General features: G+C 43.5%; 1 protein-coding gene across 4 annotated transcripts in view; it reads right to left on the bottom strand.

The window, feature by feature from the left end:
- The window catches only part of pcsk5b (proprotein convertase subtilisin/kexin type 5b), a 254,563-nt gene extending 248,344 nt beyond the window's left edge, over window positions 1-6,219 (bottom strand). For all 4 annotated transcript variants that reach the window (XM_078396247.1, XM_078396244.1, XM_078396243.1 and 1 more), the window contains exon 1: window positions 5,650-6,219. In XM_078396247.1, coding sequence (XP_078252373.1) covers window positions 5,650-5,829 — 180 coding nt within the window. In that variant the 5' untranslated portion in view covers window positions 5,830-6,219. The remainder of the gene's footprint in view (window positions 1-5,649) is intronic.
- Between the last annotated feature and the right edge of the window lie 17,411 nt (window positions 6,220-23,630).

The following is a 23,630-nucleotide window of genomic DNA, read 5'->3' on the forward strand; positions in this document are numbered from 1 at the left end:
CTTTAGCTAATATCCTCTAATCCCTACATCATCCTCTCCAAAGCCACTACACATTCCTTAAATGGGATGATCGGAACTGCATACAATACTCCAAATGTTGCCTAACCAAAGCTTTAGACTAATCATTCAACACTTCCTTTGACTCAGAACCAGGTTAAAAGAACATCTGACTGATCCCATATGTCACAGTGAAACTGGGGTGGAATTTGATCGCAAATGACGAGGGCAAGAAAACAAAGTGCAAATCTTGTGCCTGCGTCAAATATTTAGATTTTATCTGGGAAGGGAAATTAGTTTACGGGTGGCTTTGGTTTACCAAGTACAAGCTTCCATATCTGGAGCATGATTTGCTTCAGGTTAGATAAGAGATTGGGCAGGAGAAGAGTTGTAGTTGAGCTCCAAATCTCCCCACTAAGGAAAGTAGGGAGATACCAAAGAATAAATGGGAAGACAGTAAACCAGGACAAAAATGTTAAGACAAACAACACTTGAAATTATTTTAATCAATCATATGCTGAATAATATATAATCAGGATATATATCAGGAATAAAAACCTTTACAAACTTTGAATCATGTTTAAAATGAAGATCTTTAGCTTTTATTTCAAGGCTAAAGTGGAGTTTAATAAAGCTAATTAACTAATATAAAGAGGAAACTATCCCCTTTTATGAAATAGAGGAATTGAGATATTTTCTTACACTGATCAGCAATTCTGAGCTCACAAACAAGCACTTAACATTCTTCTTATAGTTCGTTTACATACTAAGGTATACATTTATGAATCATTTATATCATTGGTCAGATGTTTATTGATCATTAAAAATTAAAACCAAAAATAATGCATTACAGAATAATTCACTGCTTTATGTCAACCATCCAAAACTTATTTAACCCTTACACTTTTCAAAGATGACAAACTGCCTTTTCATGAAGTATAGCATTCCTCTTAGCATAAAGGAATAGTTAATTGAACCAGAGCATAATGGTTGCATTACTGGACCAGTAGTCCTGAAATCTAGACGAATGATCCAATTTTTCCTGGTTTCATTCATCTTTTTTTCTTTTTTACTTTGGGAACTTTGTTTTAATTAAATAAATCTTTAATTAAAAAGCTAACATCAGTAAGGTGACCACAAAACTAAAACACTTTCAAAACAAAAGCTTGCTTTGCTAATCTTCTTTAGGGAAGGAATTTTTCTCTCCTTACTTACTCATTTACTGACTTAAGTGCAATTCCAAACTCACAGGAGCATAACTGGCTGTAAAGAGTTCTTACCATCCAAGTGTGTATACAGTTCTAGTTTAAAATAGTACCCCTATTCCAATCTCTTGTCAATGAAATGCAAGGGAGATCCATGGAAACATAAATAGGTGTATTCAGAACAAACAACATTTGAAACTGCAAAATGGAGATACATGATGTTGGAATCTTGAGCAAAGAGTTCTCTCAAATACCTTAGAAAGTCATTCAATTTTAAAGCAGGTAGCTCACCAACACTGTCTCAGGGAAATAAATATGAGGCCTTGCCTTTTATTCATGTGTGGAAATTTGGTATGACATGACCTTACAAAAATAATGAAAACTCTTAACATCAATCCAATTGAAAAACTGTTTCCTGTGCTTGTCTCTCCAAAGTGAACTGGAAATTCTTCAATTTTATTGAACAAGATCTTGTAATAATTTATTCTACCAAAAGAGCAGTTCTATTCAAAACAGTTATAATGATCATTAATGATACTATGCAAATATAATACACATCTCACAACCCAGTTTAAAATTCATATTGAAAGCAAATTCCTTCTTGCAGAATAAACCAATGCATCATAACCAAGCAAATCCATTTAATTTAATGCTGACATTAATTAGGGACTGAAACATCATTAATTGTTGAGCTATGATTGCCAGGAATATTCCAGATGGATGTATGGCTAATGCTTAAATCATCTTGCACTTCTGTTGAAAAGGGCACAGAATTATGCAGAGTCCAGCAATGCATTTTGTTTCATTCAAACGATGTGGACTACATAGGCCGAGCCATTATTCAAATGGCCATCCCTAATTGCCCTTGAGGTGCTAGTGAGCTACCTTCTTCAAATGCTGCAGTCCTTGAAGTGTGGGTATGCCCACAATGCTGTTAAAGAGGGAGTTCTAGGATTTTGACCCATCAATGAATGAAAGAATGACAATATGTTTCAAAGTTTGGATGGTGTGTGACCAAACTTGGAGGACAGCCTCCAGGTGATGGTGTCCCAATGCTTTAAGGTCATAGGGAATAAGAGTAGAATTAGGCCATTCAGCCAATCAAGTCTACTCCGCCATTCAATCATGGCTGTTCTATCTCTCCCTCCTAACCCCAATCTCCTGCCTCTCCCCATAATCTCTGACACCTGTACTTAGCTGTCCTTATCCACCTAGCTGGTAAAGGTAGTAGGTTTGGAAAGTGCTGTTCGAGGACTCTTGTGAGCTGCTGCAGTGTATCCTGTAGAGATGATGCAAACTGCTGCCACTGTGCATCAGTGGCTGAGTGAATGAATGATTGTGGATTGGGTGTCTATCATGCAGGTTGTTATATCCTGTATAGTGTAGAGCTTAATGATATTGAAGACACACTCATCCAGTCCAGTGGAGAATACTCCATTACACTCCCGACTTGAACCTTGTAGATGGACAGGCTTTAGATAGCAACTAACTCACCACACTCACCTAGCCTCTGACCTGCTATTGTAGCCACATTGTGATATGGCTACTCCAGTTCAGATTCTTCAGACTTTACACTTTAGAGAGACAGCTCAGAAACAAGCTGTTCGTCTCGCTAGTCTATGCCATCCAGTGATCAGCCCATACACTAGCACTATCCCACACACTAGGGACAAATTTACTGAAGCCAATTAACCTACACGCCTGCACGTCTTTGGAGTGTGGGAGGAAACCGGAGACAACTCACGCAGTCACAGGGAGAACATACATACTCCGTACAGACAGCACCCATAGTCAGGATAAACCCAGGTTGCTGCTGCTACAAGGTAGTAATCTACCACTGCGCCGCCCAGGTCAGTGTTTCTGGTCAATGGTAACTCCCATGATTAGAGAGTGGAAGTTTCACTGATTGCAATGCAATTGAATGTCTAGTAGTGATAGTTGGATCTTTTTCTGCTGAATATCATTACCTGACATTTGTGTGACATGAATGTTACTTGTCATCACCCCAGCCATGGATATTGATAGATTATATAATTGCCAGTCGTGAGAAGCAAACCGTATGAGAAATGGAGGCTTGTGAACCGAAGATTGCCTCATTGAACCAGACAGTCAAAATATTAAGATAGTTGAGAGAAAAAGGTATTAGGAATAATGACCACATTTGCAGATGTTGGAGCAAACAAAGTGGAATAACTCAGCGAGTCAGGCAGCATTTCTGGAAGACATGGACAGGTGATGTTTCAGGTCAGGACTCTTCTTCAGACACATTCACGACACCAGTGATGCTGCCTGACCCGCTGAGTTACACCAGCACTTTGTGGTTTATATTTGAGAACAATCCTGATTACCAAAAAAAAATTTAAATGAAGGTGGGAGATTAAGTTTAAGATGTGACTTTATAGCAGATTCTGTAGACAAGAAACACTCTTGCTCCATCTCCAATCCCAATGGGTCAGTGAATTAGAAATAGCACTGTGATATTGTGCTTTTACCAATCTAAAAACGGACTTATTCCCAGAGATCTACTCAACTCACCTAAAGAACCAGTGAAGTTCATCTCTCCTCCCCCGGGAACGGTATAATATTCACAAAGTCCCTGCAGTGCCTGTTGATGGGCACTAGAGCGAGTGGACACTCTCAATGTATTATTGATTTACCAAGTGCAGATAGACACAAAATGCTGGAGTAACTCAGCGGGTCAGGCGGCATCTCTGGAGAGAAGGAATGGGTGACGTTTCAGGTCGAGACCCTACTTCGGTCTACTCTCAGGAGAGAAGGAAACTAAAGATATGGAAGGGTACAAAGAACATGCAAGATGTGATTAAGGATCACATGCAAGATGTGATTAAGGATAGTAGAACTTTGTAATTTGCAAATTATCTACTGCGTTTCATATTATCACATCAGCAACAACTTCAAAGTATTTCATTCACTGCAAATGCTCTGGGATGCTTGAAATGAAGTACAAATAGAAGTTTAATTAATTTTTAAAATCGCTGTCCTACAACTTCCTTTGTATCACTGGCGCTCAATAGCCCAATTCTATTACTAACTCCTTCACCTGCACTCAACCATTCTCTTCTCTCAAAAATAACATGTCTCTATTAAAACCTTACTATCCAAGTGTGTATACAGTTCTAGTTAAAAAATATTTCAATCTCTTATCAATGAAAGGTAAGGAAGATCCATGGAAACATAAATAGGTGTATTCAGAACAAACAATGTTTGAAGCTGCATAATGGAGATACAAGATGTTGGAATCTTGAGCACAGAACTAACTGGAGGAACTCAGCGGGTCAGGCAGTATCTGTCGAGTGAATGGACAGGCGACGTTTAAACTTCACTGGGCCGGTGGGAACATTTGAAACAATGCAGGTGTGTACATGGGAAGCTTTGCCAGGTAAAGAACTCACTGAAATCAAATTCATAAGCCCCTTAATGAGTTGGAAAGCTGTGTAGATTTCCACCGGATCCTTCCGGAGTACATGCAAACTCTGGAGAATCAAAACGTTTAAATATCGAGATTGAAACCACACACACACTTGAAAATAAATATTTGTCCTTTAAGGGCGGAACTGAAGTGTAAGCGGTGTCCTGCTCCTGCTCTCCCCTTAAGCTGGCAGTGGGCGGGGAAGTGAAAGACCTAACAGCTCAGACTTGGTCTGGCTGGCTGCCTGGGGACTGGATCTCTCCCGGGAAACAGGTCGCCAAAGGCTGATCGGGTACATCAAACCCGCTCACCTCCCCCCACCCCGGTCAACTCTCCCCAACCCACTCCCTTCGCGCCTTTCTGGGAACGGAGAGATCAACATGGGAACAGAATATGAGAGGGGGGGGGGGGGGAGAGAGAGCCATCAGCGTGACCGGGCTCAGCCGAGCTGAGCGGCCACTGGCCCGCGACGAGTGTCAGCTCCGGCCAGCCGGTCACACACAGACACCTGTGCCTCCTCACAGCACAAAACCAGTTGTAATCATTGAACCCGCTCCCATTACGGTCCGACATGGAGAGACGTTTCCAAATATCGTTTAGATATTATTTCCCCCTTCCCTTCCCTTCCCTTCCCTTCCCTTCTTCTTTAAGCAGTGAAAGCGAGATATAAGATCCAGGCTCTCTCTGCTAAATAAAAAAACCTAAACGGTAAATCCAACGTTAAACACTTCTTTCAATAAAACATAACAAACAAAGTTGTGTTGCTGGGTTCGACTGAGAAAGTTCTCCGGTTCAGGCAGCGGGCATTACATCGGGTGCGTGTGAACGAACGCTGAAACAGTTCGCCCTCTCACAGAGAAAATCACATTGAAATATTGCCAGACAAGAAAGAAATCACAAACAAATCGCTCTCAGCTGCTCCCAACAATGCGGTCAAAACAAACAAAAAGGGAGCCGGTCTGTCCGTTTACAACATATATATATATATATATATATAGAGCTGGGGATGCACCTTACCTGTCCCAAGTTTCTGTATCCGTATTTACTTGCTATCGCATTGGCTTCTTCGGACCCACCGTTTATCCTCACTGCCCAGTGGTTCGTGTACGTCAATGTTCTGCAAAAGGGTATTCCAACCCCTACAAACACCACCACAGCAAAGAGAACATTCCGACACCAATTCGCTGTTCCACCCATATTTTTTGTTTTGTTTTTTAAAAAAAGCAAAAAAATCTAATGAAATCTCACTCACACTGACTTCCCTTGTTAATTCCAGAGCGTGGGTCTATCCCCCGCTTTACTAACTCGCCCGCCCGCCCGCAAGCACGGTGTCCGCTCCTGGCTGTGAACCTTCCTATCGCAAATCAGCCGGGCTTTTGGATGATTAAACCAGGTGAACAGAGAAAGAATTAGGTTACGCGGCAGTCAGTGCCGTCCTTTGGTTTTGGACGTGCTCCGTTGGATTGTGAACTGCTGTGGTCCCCCAGGTGCAGCTGCTGTCTGTAGCCCTTGTCTATGACATGCATCTATGTAGGTCTTGTGTGTTCCTGTGTGTGTATATGCAAGTGAGCGCTGTTCCTCACTCAAATCATCTTTGCCTTAAGATGGCTACAGCGCCACCTCCAACTCTAACGGTAACTCAATTAACCCCCACCCCCGCTGGAGAAATTCACCAGAGAGAGAGAGAGAAAAAATAATACTTCCTCTGGTCCTAGCGCGCCACACTCGTATTTCGTTCAAACACGCTGATTGCAAATGTATTTTAACCGGGATTCCAACAAAAGGACTTGCGACTTTCTCGCAGGCGAATAAGGGAAACGAGATAGCTGATCTTACAAAAACCTGCCAAACATATGCATTATGAATGTTTCACAAATATATTTTATGATAAATACTTCATTATTAAATTGTTGATTTTATATATAATCTATGTGTATTGCTTTTACAGGCTTACTACACTGCTGCAAGAATTTCATTGTTCCCCTGACGGTGCATATGACACTTAAACACTCTTGGCTCTTAATCCAGGAATTAAACTTAAAGTGAAGAAAACAATGTCAGTGTGCTTGAAACAATCTATATACTAAAACTCTCGTTTGTTTGTTCCTCAACTACAGCCAAAACGGTGCACGAGAGCGCGACAATTTTAGGCACACCTTACGTTGTCCCTTTGGTGCTAATGGAAGAAGTTTAATTGAAATCGGTGTTATATTTTTAAAGTTATTCACATTTTACAGTTTAAATCTATCTCCTAGGGAAAGGGGGAGGGGGAGGGGAGGAGGGGGAGGGGAGGGGGGGAGGGGAGGGAGGGGAGGGAGGGGGGGAGAGGGGAGGAGAGAGGAGAGGTTGCTTCACCAATGCAGGAGTGGTTCGGGTCCATTTGGTCTAGTTACCAATAACATATGGGCAAAGGTACATGATATGAGGTTAACAACCAAATAAAATAGCTTATTGCTTCCACCATCATGTAATGCTTTGAGAGGCTAGTTATGGAATGCATTAAATTCAGTCTACCAAGCGACCTTAACCTACTGATGTTTGCCTACCGCCACAACAGGTCCACGGACTCTGCCATCGCCCTGGCCCTACACTCATCCCTGGAATACCTGGATAACCGAGACACCAGTGTCAGACTACATAGACTATTTATAGACTACAGCTCTGCCTTTAACACCATTATACCATTCAAGCTCATCACCAAACCTGCGGGACTTAGAGTCAGCACTCATCTCAGTAAATGGATCCTCAACTTCCTGACCAACAGACCCAAATCAGTGAGGATAGGAGACAAATCATCTTCTATGAGAATCCTCACCACTGGTGCTCCACAAGAAGAATCAGAATCAGAATTACCATTAATGTCATCCAAAAAACAAATCTTTTGGACGAGATTTCGCCACCCACAGTCCAACAATGATGCAATAAAATACGCAACTACATAACCACAACCAACACAAAACAAACAAAAAAAAGAAACCCATCACAGTCAGTCTCCTCCAGTCCCCTCCTCACTGTGATGGAAGGCCAGAATGTCTTTCCCCTTCCCCTGCCGTCTTCTCCCGCGGTCAGGCTGTTGAGGTTGCCACGTTCCAGGCCGCGCCGGACGGTGAAAGATCCGCAACGGGGCGACCCAAGCCCCACGATCCGGGGCGGGCAAAGATGCTGCCACTGCCGCTGCTGCTGCACGTCAGGGCAGTCGTGGCTCCCGACGTTGAAGCCCCCGCCGAGCAGAGAAAAATCCCGCGGCCTATTTCAGGCCGCGCCGGACGGTGAAATGTCCGCGGCGGGCCGACCCAAGCCCCGCGATCCGCTGCCGGAGCTCCCGATGTCGGCATCCACGCAGCCCGAACCGAAGTCTCTGAAGGTGAGTCGCAGCCACTCCCGCAGCCTCCGAAGACAGCCGGCTCCGCAGATGGTGAGTCCGGTCCACGGGCTCTGCGAACCAGAGCCCAGGTGGTCCCGGGTGGAGGCCGCCAGCTCCAGGAGTTTGGCCGATGGTAGGCCGCAGCAGGAACGGAGACACCACCCAGAAAACAAAGGTCGGGTCTCCGTTCAGAAGGGACAAATTTACAATTTTACAGTTCCCTCCCCCACACACACACATAGTACACAACCACAAAAAACACAACATCACATCTGCAATTAAGATAAAAGAACCAACAAAAAACACAAAGACAAATGGACCGCAGGTAAGCCGCAGCTGCTAGGGCAGCGCTGCCATTTTGGGTCCGCCAGGATGCGTTCTCAACCCCCTTCTTTACTCCTTATACACCCACCATTGTGCAGCCATGTTCAATTTACAAATTCGCAGACGACACCACCATTGTGGGACGGATATCAAATAATGATGAGTCAGAGTACAGGAAGGAGATAGAGAACCTCGTGTCCTGGTGTCAGTAAGACAAAGGAGATCGACTTCAAGACGCGAAGTGGTACATATACCCCAGTTTGTATTGACAGCGCTGAAGTAGAGATAGTTGATAACTTCAAATTCCTTGTAGTAAACATCATCAACAACTTCTCCTGGACCACACATATTAAAGCAACGACCAACAATGCACACCAATGCCTCTACTTCCCTAAAAGGCTTAGGAAGTTCAGCATGTCCCCAATATGCGCCATTGAAAGCATTTTATCAGGATGTATCAGAGCTTGGTTTGGGAAGAGTTCCATCCAAGACCACAAGAAATTACAGCCAATTATGGACGCAGCCCAAACCATCACACAAACCAATCTCCCTTCCATTGACTCCACTTATACCTCATGCTGCCTTGGCAAGGCCAGCACAATTAGATATGAATCTCACACTGGCCACTCCCTTTTCTCCCCTCTCCCTTCGAGCAAAAGGTGTGCAGTTTTGGTCTCCTAATTTGAGGAAGGGCGTCCTTGCTATTGAGGCAGTGCAGCGTAGGTTCATGAGGTTAATCCCTGGGATGGAGGGACTGTCATATGAGGAAAGATTGGAAAGATTGGCTTGTATTCACTGGAGTTTAGAAGGATGAGAGGGGATCTTATAGAGACATATAAAATTATAAAAGGACTAGACAAGCTAGATGCAGGAAAAATGTTCCCATGTTGGGGGAGTCCAGAACCACGGGACACAGTCTAAGAATAAAGGGGAGGCCATTTAAAACTGAGGTGAGAAGAAACTTTTTCACCCAGAGAGTTGTAAATTTGTGTAATTCTCTGCCACAGAAGGCAGTGGAAGCCAATTCACTGGATGAATTTAAAAGAGAGTTAGATCGAGCTCTCAGGGCTAGTGGAATTAAGGGATATGGGGAGAAGGCAGGCACAGGTTACTGATTGTAGATGATCAGCCATGATCACAATGGCGGTGCTGGCTCGAAGGGCCAAATAGCCTCCTCCTGCACCAATTTTCTGTTTCTATGTTTCTATATTAAAGAAGTGTAAAAACGCAACCTCCAGATTCAGGGACAGTTTCTTCCCAGCTTTTGTTAGGCAACTGAACCTTCCTACCACAACCAGAGCAGTCCTGAACTATTATCTACCTCATTGGAGACCCTCGGACTATCTTTGATCGGACATTACTGGCTTTACCTTGCACTAAATGTTATTCCCTTATCATGTATCTGTACATTGTGAGTGGCTCGATTGGAATTATGTATTTTCTTTCCTTTGGCTGGTTAGCATGCAACAATCAGTTCAAATTTAAGTACAATATGCAGAACAAAGGGGAAGATACAGAATGTGTAGGTATGAACTGCAGATGCTGATTTAAACTGAAGACAAAAATGTAAAGCTGGAGTAACTCAATGGATCAGGCAGCAGCTCTGGAGAAAAGGAATAGGTGATGGTTTGAGACCCTTCTTCAGATTTAAGTACAACAGGCAAAACAAAGGGGAAGATAGAAGGGTCTGAAGAAGGGTCTTGACCCAAAACGTCACATAGTTCTCAACATTGTAGTGCATTGTAGCGCATCAGGTCTTCAGACAAAGTGCAATGTTTGCATTAGGGTAGAGGTGAATCGAGCATCACCCTAACTTATGGAAGGATCTTTTGATCTATTATCTTTGAGGGGCAGGGAACTATCAGTCTGCATTTCCGGGTCAACAGCCAGGGCCTTTGAAATAAATATGTGTGCTTTTATTTCTGAATATGAGAAAATTGAGGTAATGTAAGTAACTTCCTCTCCCTAAATATCTATTATGGTGTAGCAGAGGTATCAGCATTCTCTAATTTCAACAGTTAGGTTTCTGCTAGGTTTGACAGACAATCAAAAAAGCCCCATATCTGCTGATATTGGACACATACTCACAATTTCCGGAAGAAACTTTGAATATTGATCAGATGTGGAGACCTTACTCCCTCCAAGCTGCAGTCAGTTAAACTATGCCATTCCGATTGTTTTGTCTACTATTCACACCTCATCCAGGCAGACCTTTACATACCTTTGTCTTCACACCTGTTAACAAGGACAGTGCCGTTATAGTCTGGCAGACTGCCCTCTATTATGCTGAAGCCAGGCGTCAGCTTTTGGACATCTCTTCATACCTATCCCTTGACCATGACTCCAACCACTGGCGACTCTATACTAAAAGATCTATATACTAAAAGTCTTGTTTGTTTCTTACTTTGTTCCTGAACTACAGCCAAAACGGTACACGATAGCGTGACAAATTTAGTTAGAGGCAGGAAACATGTTCCCAATGTTGGGGAAGTCCAGAACCAGGGGCCACAGTTTAAGAATAAGGGGTAGGCCATTTAGAACGGAGATGAGGAAAAACATTTTCAGTCAGAGAGTTGTAAATCTGTGGAATTCTCTGCCTCAGAAGGCAGTGGCGGCCAATTCTCTGAATGCATTCAAGAGAGAGCTAGATAGAGCTCTTAAGGATAGCCGAGTCAGGGGGTTTGGGGAGAAGGCAGGAACGGGGTACTGATTGAGAATGATCAGCCATGATCAAATTGAATGGTGGTGCTGGCTCGAAGGGCCGAATGGCCTACTCCTGCACCTATTGTCTATTGACAATTTTAGACCCACCTTGCTCACTGTTGTCCCTTTGGTGCTAATGGAAGAAGTTATATTTTTAAAGTTATTCACATTTTAAAGTTTAAATCTATCTCCTAGGGAGGGAGGGGTGAGGGAGGGAGGGAGGGAGGGGGGTGAAGGGAGGGGGGGAGGGAGGGAGGGGGAAGGAGGGAGGATAAGGGGGGTTGAGGGGATGGATTGGGGGAGGGGAAGGGGAGGGGAGGAAGTGTGGAGGGGAGAGGGGAGTGGGAGGAGGGGAGGGAGGGAGGGGGGGGGAGGAGGGAGGGAGGGGGGAGGATAAGGAGGGTTAAGGGGGAGGAGAGGGGAGGGGAGAGGGGGGAGGAGAGGGTGCTGCACCAATGCAGGAGAGGTTTGGGCCCAACGGGTCCACTTGGTCTAGTTCTTTAATATAAGTCCAGTCGATCCATTCAAGGGAGTGTATGGTTGATTTACTCTTGAATTCCCAGGATGTTTGCAAAAGGAAAGGCTGAAACATTTCTCTCAGAAACTATTTAGGTAGCAGCCAAATGACTGGGGAAAAGTAGTAAACTGCTGGAGGAACTCAGGTCAGGTCGCATCTGTGGAGGGACATGGACACAAAATGTTTCTGGTTGGGAACCTTCTTCATTTCTATTTTGTAACTACTCATTTCCACAAATCATTTCGGACATCATTGAATTCAGTTTTAAAATTTTACAATGGTTCAGAATATAGTTGACTAATAAGAGAAAATGTTGATCTAAGTGACAAGGTAGAATACTTCATTGGCATCATGCTGGATATTGCACATTTCACTGATTTACAAAGGTGGCACTTATGGTTTACCTTGACAGTCTACATAATCTTTGTAGACACAAAATGCTGGAGTAACTCAGCAGGTCAGGTAGCATCTCTGGAGAAACGGAATAGGTGATCTTTTGGATTGAGACACTTCTTCAGACTGAGAGTCAGGTGAGAGGGAAACTGGAGGTATGCATACAGGGCAAATAGATCCACAGAGGACGCCATCTCTCTGGCTCTTCACACTGTCCTGACTCACCTAGAGAGACAGGGCACGTACGTGAGGATGCTATTCATAGACTATAGCTCCGCCTTCAACACGGTCATCCCCACCAAGCTCATCACCAAACTCCACCAGCTAGGCCTCAGCTCGTCATTATGTGACTGGATCCTGGACTTCCTGCTGGAACGACCGCAGGCAGTGAGAATGGGCCCGCACCTGTCCTCCACTATCACCCTGAGTACCGGCACACCACAGGGTTGTGTTCTGAGCCCCATGCTCTACTCCCTCTTCACACATGACTGTGTTCCTGCATTCGACACCAACACCATTGTCAAGTTTGCAGATGACACAACGGTGATCGGGCTGATCACCAACGGGGATGAAACAAACTATAGAGCGGAGGTGCAGAACCTGGCAGACTGGTGCTCAGATAACAACCTGTCCCTAAATACCACCAAGACCAAGGAGCTGATCATCAACTTCCGTAGGTCACATAACGGGGAATATGCCACGATCTCTATCAACGGGGACAGTGTGGAGAGAGTGTCCAGCTTCAAGTTTCTGGGCACTCACATTTCGGAGGACCTAACATGGTCCAATAACACTGCTGCGCTGGTCAAGAAGGCACAACAAAGACTGTTCTACTTAAGAACACTGAAAAAGTCTGGTCTACCCCAACAGCTGCTGACGACCTTCTACCGCTGCACCATAGAGAGCATCCTAACGCATGGCATCCCTGTGTGGTACCTCAGCTGCACGGAGGCAGAAAGGAAAGCTCTACAGTGGGTAGTCCATAGAGCTCAGAGGGCCATCGGAACACAGCTACCAGACTTGGAGGGCATCTACAACACACGATGCCTCAGAAAAGCCAGCATCCACAAAGACTCTTCACACCCCTGCAACAGTCTGTTCGAACTCCTTCCATCGGGCAGACGATACAAGGCCTTCTATGCCCGCACCTCCAGACTCAGGAACAGCTTCATCCCCAGGGCCATAGCTGCTATGAACCGGTCCTGCTGAGCCGGATGGCCACAACGCATAGATCAACTTGCACTTTACCCTGTCCAAAACTGTTTCGTTTCGTTGGGTTGCTGCTGTCTAAATTACCTAAATTATTGCATCGTATGGGAGGCGCATTCCCAATCTCGTTGTACCCCTGGGTACAATGACAATAAAGATATATTGTATTGTATTGTATTGTATTGTATTGTATTGTATTGTACAAAGAAGGAGGTATGAGGAGGTTCTTTGTACATCTGCATACCTCCAGTTTCCCTCTCCCCTGACATTCAGTGAAGAAGGGTCTTCACCCGAAATGTCACATAGTCCTTTTTTCCAGAGATGCTGCCTGGCCCATTGAGTTACTCCAGCATTTTGTGTCTACCTTTGGTGCAAATCAGTATCTGCAGTTCCTTCCCACACATTATCTTTGTAACTGTTCTATTTATTAGATTACAATGAGGTGGACATCTTTAAATCTCTGCAGCACCAGAGGCCATTCCACTGGGCTCAGTAGATAAGAATGCTTTTGATTTCCAAAACACAGAAGCTGGAGCCACAAGTTTAAACAAACATTGGCAAGAGAGACAAGTAGCTGAAGAGCATGTGATTATTGGCAGCGTCACTCTCACAGATTTAATCTCTCTGATCTGGGAGCTGTGAAAAGAAAATCACTATAGCTGGCTCTGGATTAGGCAAGAAATACAAGTAAACCATTTACTTTGCAGCAGATAAACGTACAGGGTACACTCATTACAAATTAAAGATAATAGAGGAGCAAGATAGATCACTCGACTCTAAAAACCGTAAACCGTATTTACCCATACCGAGGTCATGGGTAAATTTTTGCGCCATTTTAAGAAGCAGATTCTGTATGCTAGACTGGGCAGTGTTCACAACTCTGCGATTTCCTCGTATATAAAATGTTTGCAAACAATTATTTTTGTTCAACTTCTTGGATAAGTTGATAGTTGACATTTATAACTATTTCTTGAAGAGTTGCTGCTACCTACCTCGACTCCATCCTATCCCCCCTGGTCAAATCCCTCCCCACCTACGTCCAAGACACCTCACACGCTCTCCATCTCCTGGATAACTTCCGGTTCCCAGGCCCCCACTCCCTCATTTTCACCATGGATGTCCAGTCACTCTACACTTCCATCCCCCACAAGGATGGTCTCGAAGCCCTCCGTTTCTTCCTCGACCGTAGAACCAGCCAATCCCCATCGACCAACACTCTCCTCCGCCTAGCAGAGCTGGTTCTTACCCTCAACAACTTCTCCTTTGACTCCTCCCACTTCCTCCAAACCAGAGGCGTAACTATGGGCACTCGCATGGGCCCTAGCTACGCCTGCCTCTTTGTTGGGTACGTCGAACAATCCCTGTTCCAGACGTACACTGGCCCCATCCCCGAACTCTACCTCCACTACATCGATGACTGCATTGGTGCTACCTCTTGCACCCATGCAGAACTCACTGACTTTATACACTTCACCTCCAATTTCCATCCTGCCCTTAAATATACCTGGACTATCTCTGACATCTCCCTCCCGTTTCTGGACCTCACCATCTCCATCACAGGAGAAAAACTAGTGACGGACATTTATTACAAGCCCACCGACTCGCACAGCTATCTGGACTACACTTCTTCCCACCCGGTCCCCTGCAAAAAGTCTATCCCCTACTCCCAATTCCTCCGTCTACGCCGCATCTGCGCCCGGGATGAGGTGTTTCACACTAGGGCTTCCGAGATGTCCTCGTTTTTCAGAAAACGGGGCTTCCCCTCCTCCATTATAGATGAGGCTCTCACTAGGGTCTCTTCTACATCCCGCAGCTCCGCTCTTGCTCCCCATCCCCACACTCGCAACAAGGACAGGATCCCCCTCGTTCTCACCTTCCACCCCACCAGCCAGCGGATCCAACATATTATCCACCAACATTTCCGTCACCTACAACAGGACCCCACCACTGGCCATATCTTCCCATCCCCTCCCCTCTCTGCGTTCCGCAGAGACCGTTCCCTCCGCAACTCCCTGGTCCACTCGTCCCTTCCTACCCAAACCACCCTAACCCCGGGCACTTTCCCTTGCAACCGCACGAGATGCAACACCTGTCCCTTTACCTCCCCCCTCAACTCCATCAAAGGACCCAAACATTCTTTCCAGGTGAGACAGAGGTTCACCTGCACCTCCTCCAACCTCATCTATTGCATCCGCTGCTCTAGATGTCAACTTATCTATATCGGCGAGACCAAGCGCAGGCTCGGCGATCGCTTCGCTGAACACCTGCGCTCGGTCCGCATTAACGCAACTGATCTCCCGGTGGCCCAGCACTTTAACTCCCCCTCCCATTCCCAGTCTGACCTCTCTGTCATGGGCCTCCTCCAGTGCCATTGTGAGGCCCGCCGGAAATTGGAGGAGCAGCATCTCATATTTCGCCTGGGCAGTTTGCGGCCCGGTGGTATGAACGTCGACTTCTCCAACTTCAGATAGCTCCTCTGTCCCTCCCTTCCCCTCCTCCTTCCCAGATCTCCCTCTATCTTCCCGTCTCCACCTATATCCTTCCTTTGTCCCACCCCCGACATCAGTCTGAAGAAGGGTCTCGACTCGAAACGTCACCCATTCCTTCTCTCCCGAGATGCTGCCTGACCTGCTGAGTTACTCCAGCATTTTGTGAATAAATCGTGATCTTTAAACTTTGGATGTTACTGATTGAATATTTGCACTAGAGATCCACTCGGTCTGTATCGGGCCAATTGATCATATTTAATGAACTGTTCTTCTTTGCTTTCTCTGTTAATTTTAATTTCTCCTCCACGAGCTGTATCTCTTTTTGTTTATCCTACATTTTAAAAAGTCATGGAAGCAGAGATTAGACATTTGCAAACAATAGAACTCTACTGTATCCACAATATAATTGAAAAGACATTTAACTTTATACAAGAAAATTTAAATTGGTGAATTGATTAGTTAAAAACCCTTGACAGCCACCAAAATGACCAATGCTGCCTGACGTGGTACAGAAGCATGAATCCAATTCAAATAGACACAAAGGTGAAGTAAATCACCAGGTCAGGCAACATCTCAGGAGAAAAAGGATGGGTGATGTTTCAGGTTGGGACCTTTCTTCAGACAAGGGGGGGAAGGTGAAGAGCTGGTATATATCAGGACCTGATCTTTTAATTGGTTAGCTGATTTGTAAAACAGTGCAACCCTGTATATCTCGCACTCAAAATGATATAAATCTTACCATGAATGACAGAAATAAAAAGTGTTATGCTTGTTTATGAAGTTCAATTTTGAATGATTTAAAATTGAGAGGGTTGGTGCAATATACTGCTAACCCACAAATGTGTCGTTATGAGATATTCACATTTGAAAAATCCATAAATCACAAAAAAACAAGAAGGTGCCTATGTTATTTGACCAACTTATTGGCTGAATTTAAATATGATTTTTTTAAAGATTGTAGGGTAGTGGGTAAGGATCGTGTTAATGCATGTAACTCATTTTTCACAAAAGTGAGGTTGGCTCTATATTGCACCGACCCCCTCAATTATATGTTAAATCCAAATCCAAAACAATGTACATTATTCATGTCTAAAGCTAGCACTTCTGTATCAGTGTTGGTGTGTATGCATTACATTTTATAACACTAATACAGAATGAAAAGAATGAAACAATATCTTGACATGTGTTCACAGTTATTATATTCACAATATTAGGATTTCTGGAAATAAGATTGATGTCACTGATTGCGAATGTGTATGGGTAGGCCCTAATGAAATGTATGTGAGAGAACAGTGATCATGATAGGGAGAACCATGTGCTGAGAAGTGTGTGCATGACTGATGATATATATATATAGAGAGAGAGAGCGAGAGAGAGAGAGAGAGAGAGAGAGAGAGAGAGATTGAAAGAAAGAGGTTGCTAAACAAATAATTAGAGGAAATCACAAGAAACTATATATATATATATATGTGTGTGTGTGTGTGTGTGTGTGTGTGTGTGTGTGTGTGTGTGTGTGTGTGTGTATATAATTAAATCATAAACATAAATCATAAAGGTCAAATCGCCTTTATAGTTTATGTACATCATGTGAAAAATAAGATAAAGAGAGAAATAGAGCGTTGCTTTAAATCAAAGTTGCTTCTGATCCATGAGAAGGAACTTTGAGATCTATTTATCTCTATCTTGCCTCTAACACGCAGACACACACATTCATATATATAAAATATATAATAAGTTACATTTGTGCATAGTGTGTGTTAGAGCAATACAAGGGAAACTGCACAAAAGAGGGGGCTGGGGAGGAAGGATGGGAGGGAAATGGGAAGAAACAGTAAGAAAGAATAAAATAAGAGCGATTAAGCCGGGGAGAAACATTTTAAAAGAAAAAGAACAAATTCTGTGAATTGATAGATGAGATATATTCTGCATTTTTATGGTATCATCACACATACTGTTCCCCCACAACGCTGATTACACTGCGAGAGGCATAACGGCCAGCAGGTTTTGCTTCCTGGAATGGCGGACGTTCCGCTCCGTTGAGCGCTACACTTCAGTATATGTGATTTCGCAGGAATGGTCTATCTTGCTCCTCCATTATCTTTTTTACAAATAGAGTTTTATAATTTCAGTTGTTACCAACAATAGTCCTGTATTGATTGCAATAATGGTAAATCAATCATTTGCTTATGTGATTTTTCCAATCAGGACACGAATTCAGTGTTTGAAATGCAAAAGCAGATTTCCATCTTAGGTTAAGAATTATTTAAACAGTCTCTCATCATGTTTCTTCTGAGTTCATCCAGTCAAAACAAAAGCAAAAGGTTTGCATTCATGTTCATAAGTGATAGGAGCATAATTAGGCCATTCGGTCCGTCAAGTCTACTCCGCCATTCTGGAGTAGACTATCTCTCTCTCTCTCAATCCCATAGATCATGGCTGATCTATCTCTCTCTCTCAACCCCATTCTTCTGCCTTCTCCCCATAACCTCTGACACCCATCATGGGGTCATGATCTGATCATCATGATCGTTATGATGATGGAAGTCATACTAACTAATGGAGACAAATATTCATTTTAATTTCTCAAAAAATATATTGGAAGGAACCTTCAACTTTCAATTGCCAATCTTTCTACTTGAACAATGGATGAATAGCGGATGCTATTCTTGCAGAATGTTGGTGGAAATGTCAAGAAGCTTTTGAATGTGCACATACTGTAGCAGACCCACCCAAAACAGACAGGAAGCCTTTTAAACATTCAAGAATGTTGGAAACCTCTCCCAAATATGTTATATTTGAAGATTTCTGAGGCCCAGATTTCTATTGAGGTATCAGATTATTAGCATACAGTCTTGCCATGTGTTGGTTTATTCCATGTTGTTATTTTACTGCCTTCACTAAATCCAGATAGTGTCTAATCCAACACCACAAATATGCAGTAGAAACAAAGAACTGCAGATGCTGGTTTACACCAAAGATAGACACAAAGTGCTGGAGTAACTCAACGGGTCAGGTAGCATCTCTGCAGAAAAAGATTGGGTGACGTTTTGGCTTGGGACCCTGCTTCAAACTGACGACCTCTGAAGGTACTACAAATATTCACTTGACTTCAAATCTATGAACTTCCTGCAGTTTTTCTACCGGCAGGCAAGAGTACACCTGTTTCTTGACAAAATATTCTTGCAGTTGATCTGAACAGTTAGCCACCAAAATTATGCTGATCCTTAACGTGTAGGTTTACCATAAAAAAACTGATGTTTTACCCGAAAACTTTAAAGGAATCTATTTTCTATCTGTTTTGTCAAAAACATGGTGGTGACCAATAAACACAATTGAAAGCAGGAATACAGAGACGCTCTACTCTAATTTGGTTTAAATTGTGCTCAGATGTCATCATTCTTCAGAAGTTACGCAGCACAACTTTCTCAACTGACAGGCAGCCTCTGCTCTGTTCATTCTTTATAGTTTCAAAAGCGATGATGAACGAAAAAAAAATGCCTGTTGCTTCATTCACAAAGCAGTGAAAAAATTAATTAAAACCATATCAAATAGAATAAATTTATTAAAAATCGGCCCACTGAGTCTGCGCTGATCAACAATCATCCCTTACACTAGTTCTATCTCACACACTGTGGAGAATTTACGGAAGCCAATTAACCCATAAACTTGCATGTCTTTGGAATGTGGGAGCAAACTGGAGCACCCTGAAAAAACCCACGCAGTCACAGGGAGAATGTCCTACAGACAGCACCTATAGTCTGGATCGAACCCGGGTCTGTGGTGCTGTAAGGCAGCAGCTCTACCACTGTGCCACTGTGCTGCCCCACTTGTATTTCTTTAACTCACATTAGAAAGGAAGTAAAGAAAGCCTGCTATTATTTCAGAGTGAATTACAATAGTGAAATGAAACCGCTTAAGAAAGCTCATGGTAGATGGGTTCTATTAGACCGACAGAATGCCAAGAAACGGAGCCTTATGGCCTTTCAGATGTCCATTCCAGCCATTGGACAGAGGTAATGAATTAAGGTGAGTTATAGTATATTCAACTCGTGTTTGACAATTTGGAGCAACACAGTGGCGCGGCGGTAGATTACAGCACCAGAGCCTTACAGCACCAGAGGCCCAGGTTCGATCCTGACTATTCCTGGTGACCGCGTGGGTGTTCTCTGGGTGCTCCAGTTTCCTCCCACATTCCAAAGACATGTAGGTTATTGGTTTCTTTAAATTGCCCCTATTCGAATAGAACTAGCATATGGGTGAATGCTGGTCAGCATGGACTCGGTGGGCCGAAACTAAACTGAAAAAAAGTTGGTTCAGAGTTTCTCATAGCAACATAACATTTACAAAGAAATAATTACCTATCCTTTCATCCTTCTCAAATAACTAAATTTCAGTGAAATAGAAGTCCAGATAAGTAGTTGAGGGGAGACTTGATCATAGTATATAAAATTATGAGAGGCACAGATAGAGTAGATAAGACCTTTTTCCCAGGAGTGCCAACGTCAAAGACTAGAGGGGCAAAATTTTCTAGGGAGATATGCGGGGCAAGTTTTTTTACACAGAGGGTGGTGAAACACACTGCGGGGAATAGTGGTGGAGGCCAGTACGATTGTGGTGCTTACGAGGATAGGGACATGGGATAAACAAGGAATGGAGAAATATGGATCATGTGCAGTCTGATGAGATTAGTTTATTTTGAGTTTAGTTTATCATGCTCGTCAGTGGAGGCCATTGTGCCCTTCAGGCCTGCTCTGGCATTGAGTATTATTGTTGCTGATGTGCCGCATCAATACCATATTCCAACTCACCCCCCTTTCTCCTTGATGTCTTTTGTTTCCAAACATCCATTTACCTCTTTCTTAAATATATTTAGTGGCTTGGCCTCAGTAACCCTATGTGATAGAAAATTCCATAGATTCACCACCCTCTGAGTGAAAAGATTTATCCTAGTTTCTGTCCTAAATGTCGCCTCATATCCTGAGACAATGACCACGTATTCTGGACCCCTACACATCTTCTTTACCTCCAGCCTGTAAAGGTCTGTCAGAATTTTGTATATGTCCATGAGATCTCTGCTCATACTTATAAATTCTAGAGAGTACAGGTTTAGTTGATCCAATTTCTACTGCTATGACAATCCCACCATCCAAGAAATCAGTGTGACAAGCCTTTCTATTTTATATACAAGTATATTTCCTTTCTGAAGAAAGGGACCAAGACTGCACATAATACTCTACTCAAGGTGATCACTGCTTGGCACGGATTTGGTGGCCGAAGGGCCTGTTTCCACACTGTATCTTCAGAGTGTAAAGTCTAAAGAATGGGTCTGATCATGAATTCCTTGCTCATGCCCTGAAAACCTTCTGCAATAAAGGTCAGCACACTATTTGCCTTCTTAACTACAATATTTGCTGCACTTGCAAGTTTGCTTTCCGTGACTGGTGTACAAGCACAACCTAAGTCCTTTGAATGTTAGCATCACCCAGTCAATAACCATTTAAATAATACTTTGCCTTTCTGTTTTCCTAACATTTATCCATGTCATGTTGCATCTGCTCTGTATTTGCCCACTCACCCAACTTGTTTAAGTCACCTTGAAGGCTTTTCGCATTCTCCTCACAACTCACAATCTCACTCAGTTCTGTGTTGTCATCAAATTGACAAATGTCACATTTTGTGCCCTCGTCCAAATTAAAGTTATACTTTTAGAGCAATAATGAAGGAGGTCATCCAGTATACTGTGTCCATACTGACCCCCATTCCATCAGTCTCATTCCCCTCCTATTTTTTTGCACCTCTGCAACATATCCTACATATTAAAAATAGTGAATGGAAAAAGATTTCCAAGATATTGCAAGTCTAAAATTACATGACATATCAAATTTTATCCTTGCACATAATATAGTAGAAATAAAGAACTGCATATGCTGGTTAATACACAAAAGGACACAAAATGCTGGAGTAATAGGGTGGCATGGAGGCGCAGCAGTAGAGTTGCTGCCTTGTAGTACCAGAGACCCGTGTTTGACCCTGACTGTGGGTGCTGTTTGTCCGGAGTTTATATGTTCTCCCTGTCTCCACATGGGTTTTCCCTGGGTGCTGCGGTTTCCTCCCACACTCCAGAGACGTACAGATATGTAGGTTAATTAGCTTCGGTAAAAATTGCAAAGTGTCCCTGGTGTGTAGGATAGTGCGAGAGTATGGGGATCACTGGTCGGCGTGGACTCGGTTGACCGAAGGACCTGTTTCTGCGCTATTACTCTAAACTAAACTAAGCTAAACTCAGCAGATCAGGTTGCTGGGGAACATGGCGAGGTGATGTTTCTGATAGAGATCCTTCTCCAGACGGGACATGCATACGTGACAAAATGAAACAGGCCATTCGGCCCACCCAGTCTGTGAGGAAATGTCACCTATCCATGTTCTCCAGAGATGCTGCCTGATCCACTAAATTACTCCAGTACTTTGTATCCTTGCACTTAACCCTATCATTCCTCCATTACCTCAAATCAGTCGTCCGAAACAAATTCCTGAGAGCAACCTCAGAGGAAATGTCTATGCAAAAACAGTCTACAGTAACAAAAATCATTGGAAATAACAACAATGGTTGCTCTTTAACCTGCTGATCCAGCATATCCATCACTCTACCATTACAGTCAACCAAGTGGAGTAATCCTGGCTCAGCGAGGACTGCAGGAGGGTATTCTGCCAGAAACATCAGACACATTTAATATCGCAATACCAATCTCGAGATGCTGCAACATAGGCTGAATGTATGGTAACCAGCACATACAACATGCAAATAACACATTTAATAGATTCCACAACAATCAGGTGACACAGTGGTACTGCTGGTAGAGCTGCTGCCTCTCAGCACCAGAGACACAGGCTCGATCCTGACCTCGAGCACCTTCTGTGTGGAATTTGTACTTTCTCCTGGTGGGTTACCTCCAGTGCTCCGGTTTCCTCCCACATCCCAAAGATGTGTGGGTTTGTAGATTAATTGGCCTCTGCAAATTGCCCCTAGTGTGCAGGACGCAAATGAGAAAGTAGGATAAGTGGGAACTAATGAATACATGTGATCGATGGTCTGTACGGACTCATTGGGCCAAAGGGCCTGTTTCCATGTTGTATCTCTAAACTAAACTAAACTAAACTAAACATCAGGTCAGTACAAAATGCTGCAAACCTGCCACATCTAGTTTAGTTTAGTTCAGTGATACAGTGTGGAAACAGACCCTTTGGCCCACGGCGATGAGCGATTCCTGTGTACTAGCGATATCCTACACATAGGGACAAATTACGATCTTTACCAATGCCGATTGACCGACAAACCTGTAAGTCACTGGAGTGTGGGAGGAAATCGGAGCTCCCGGGAAAAATCCACGCATTCACGGGGAGAACATAAAATTCTGTACAGACAAGCACCTGTGGTCAGGATAGAACCATGGTGCTTTAAGGCACCAACTCTACCCCTGCGCCATTATGCCATAGTTGTAAATGGCAGTGGACAACTAAGCAGCAAATGAGAGCAAAAGGCTTCAATAACAGTTTCATCCTCCATTGTCCTTTTCTTTTTTTTTCACTTTTAATTTCAAGATTACCTGTACCTTGTTATATATTGTGACTGTTGGCAGACCAATTTCTCTCCGGGGATGAATAAAGTTTATTGTATCATATCGTATCATAAAATAGTAGAGATATCATTACAAAGAGCAATGAATGATGGAACTTTGCTACACTTCCTAACCTACAATGAGGTTGTTACACCAAGGGTACATGAAGAGCTAAGGTGGGTAACTAAAAAGGCAATACGGGGAAAAAAGATGAGGTACGAGGGTAAGCTGGCCAAGAATATAAAGGAGGATAGTAAAAGCTTCTTTAGGTATTTGAAGAGGAAAAGATTAGTTAAGACAAATGTGGGTCCCTTGAAAGCAGAAACAAGTGAATTTATTATGGGGAACAAGGAAATGGCAGACGAGTTGAACAGGTGCTTTGG

The sequence above is a fragment of the Rhinoraja longicauda genome, chromosome 3, assembly GCF_053455715.1.
Source record: "Rhinoraja longicauda isolate Sanriku21f chromosome 3, sRhiLon1.1, whole genome shotgun sequence".
NCBI classification, from domain to species: domain Eukaryota; kingdom Metazoa; phylum Chordata; class Chondrichthyes; order Rajiformes; family Arhynchobatidae; genus Rhinoraja; species Rhinoraja longicauda.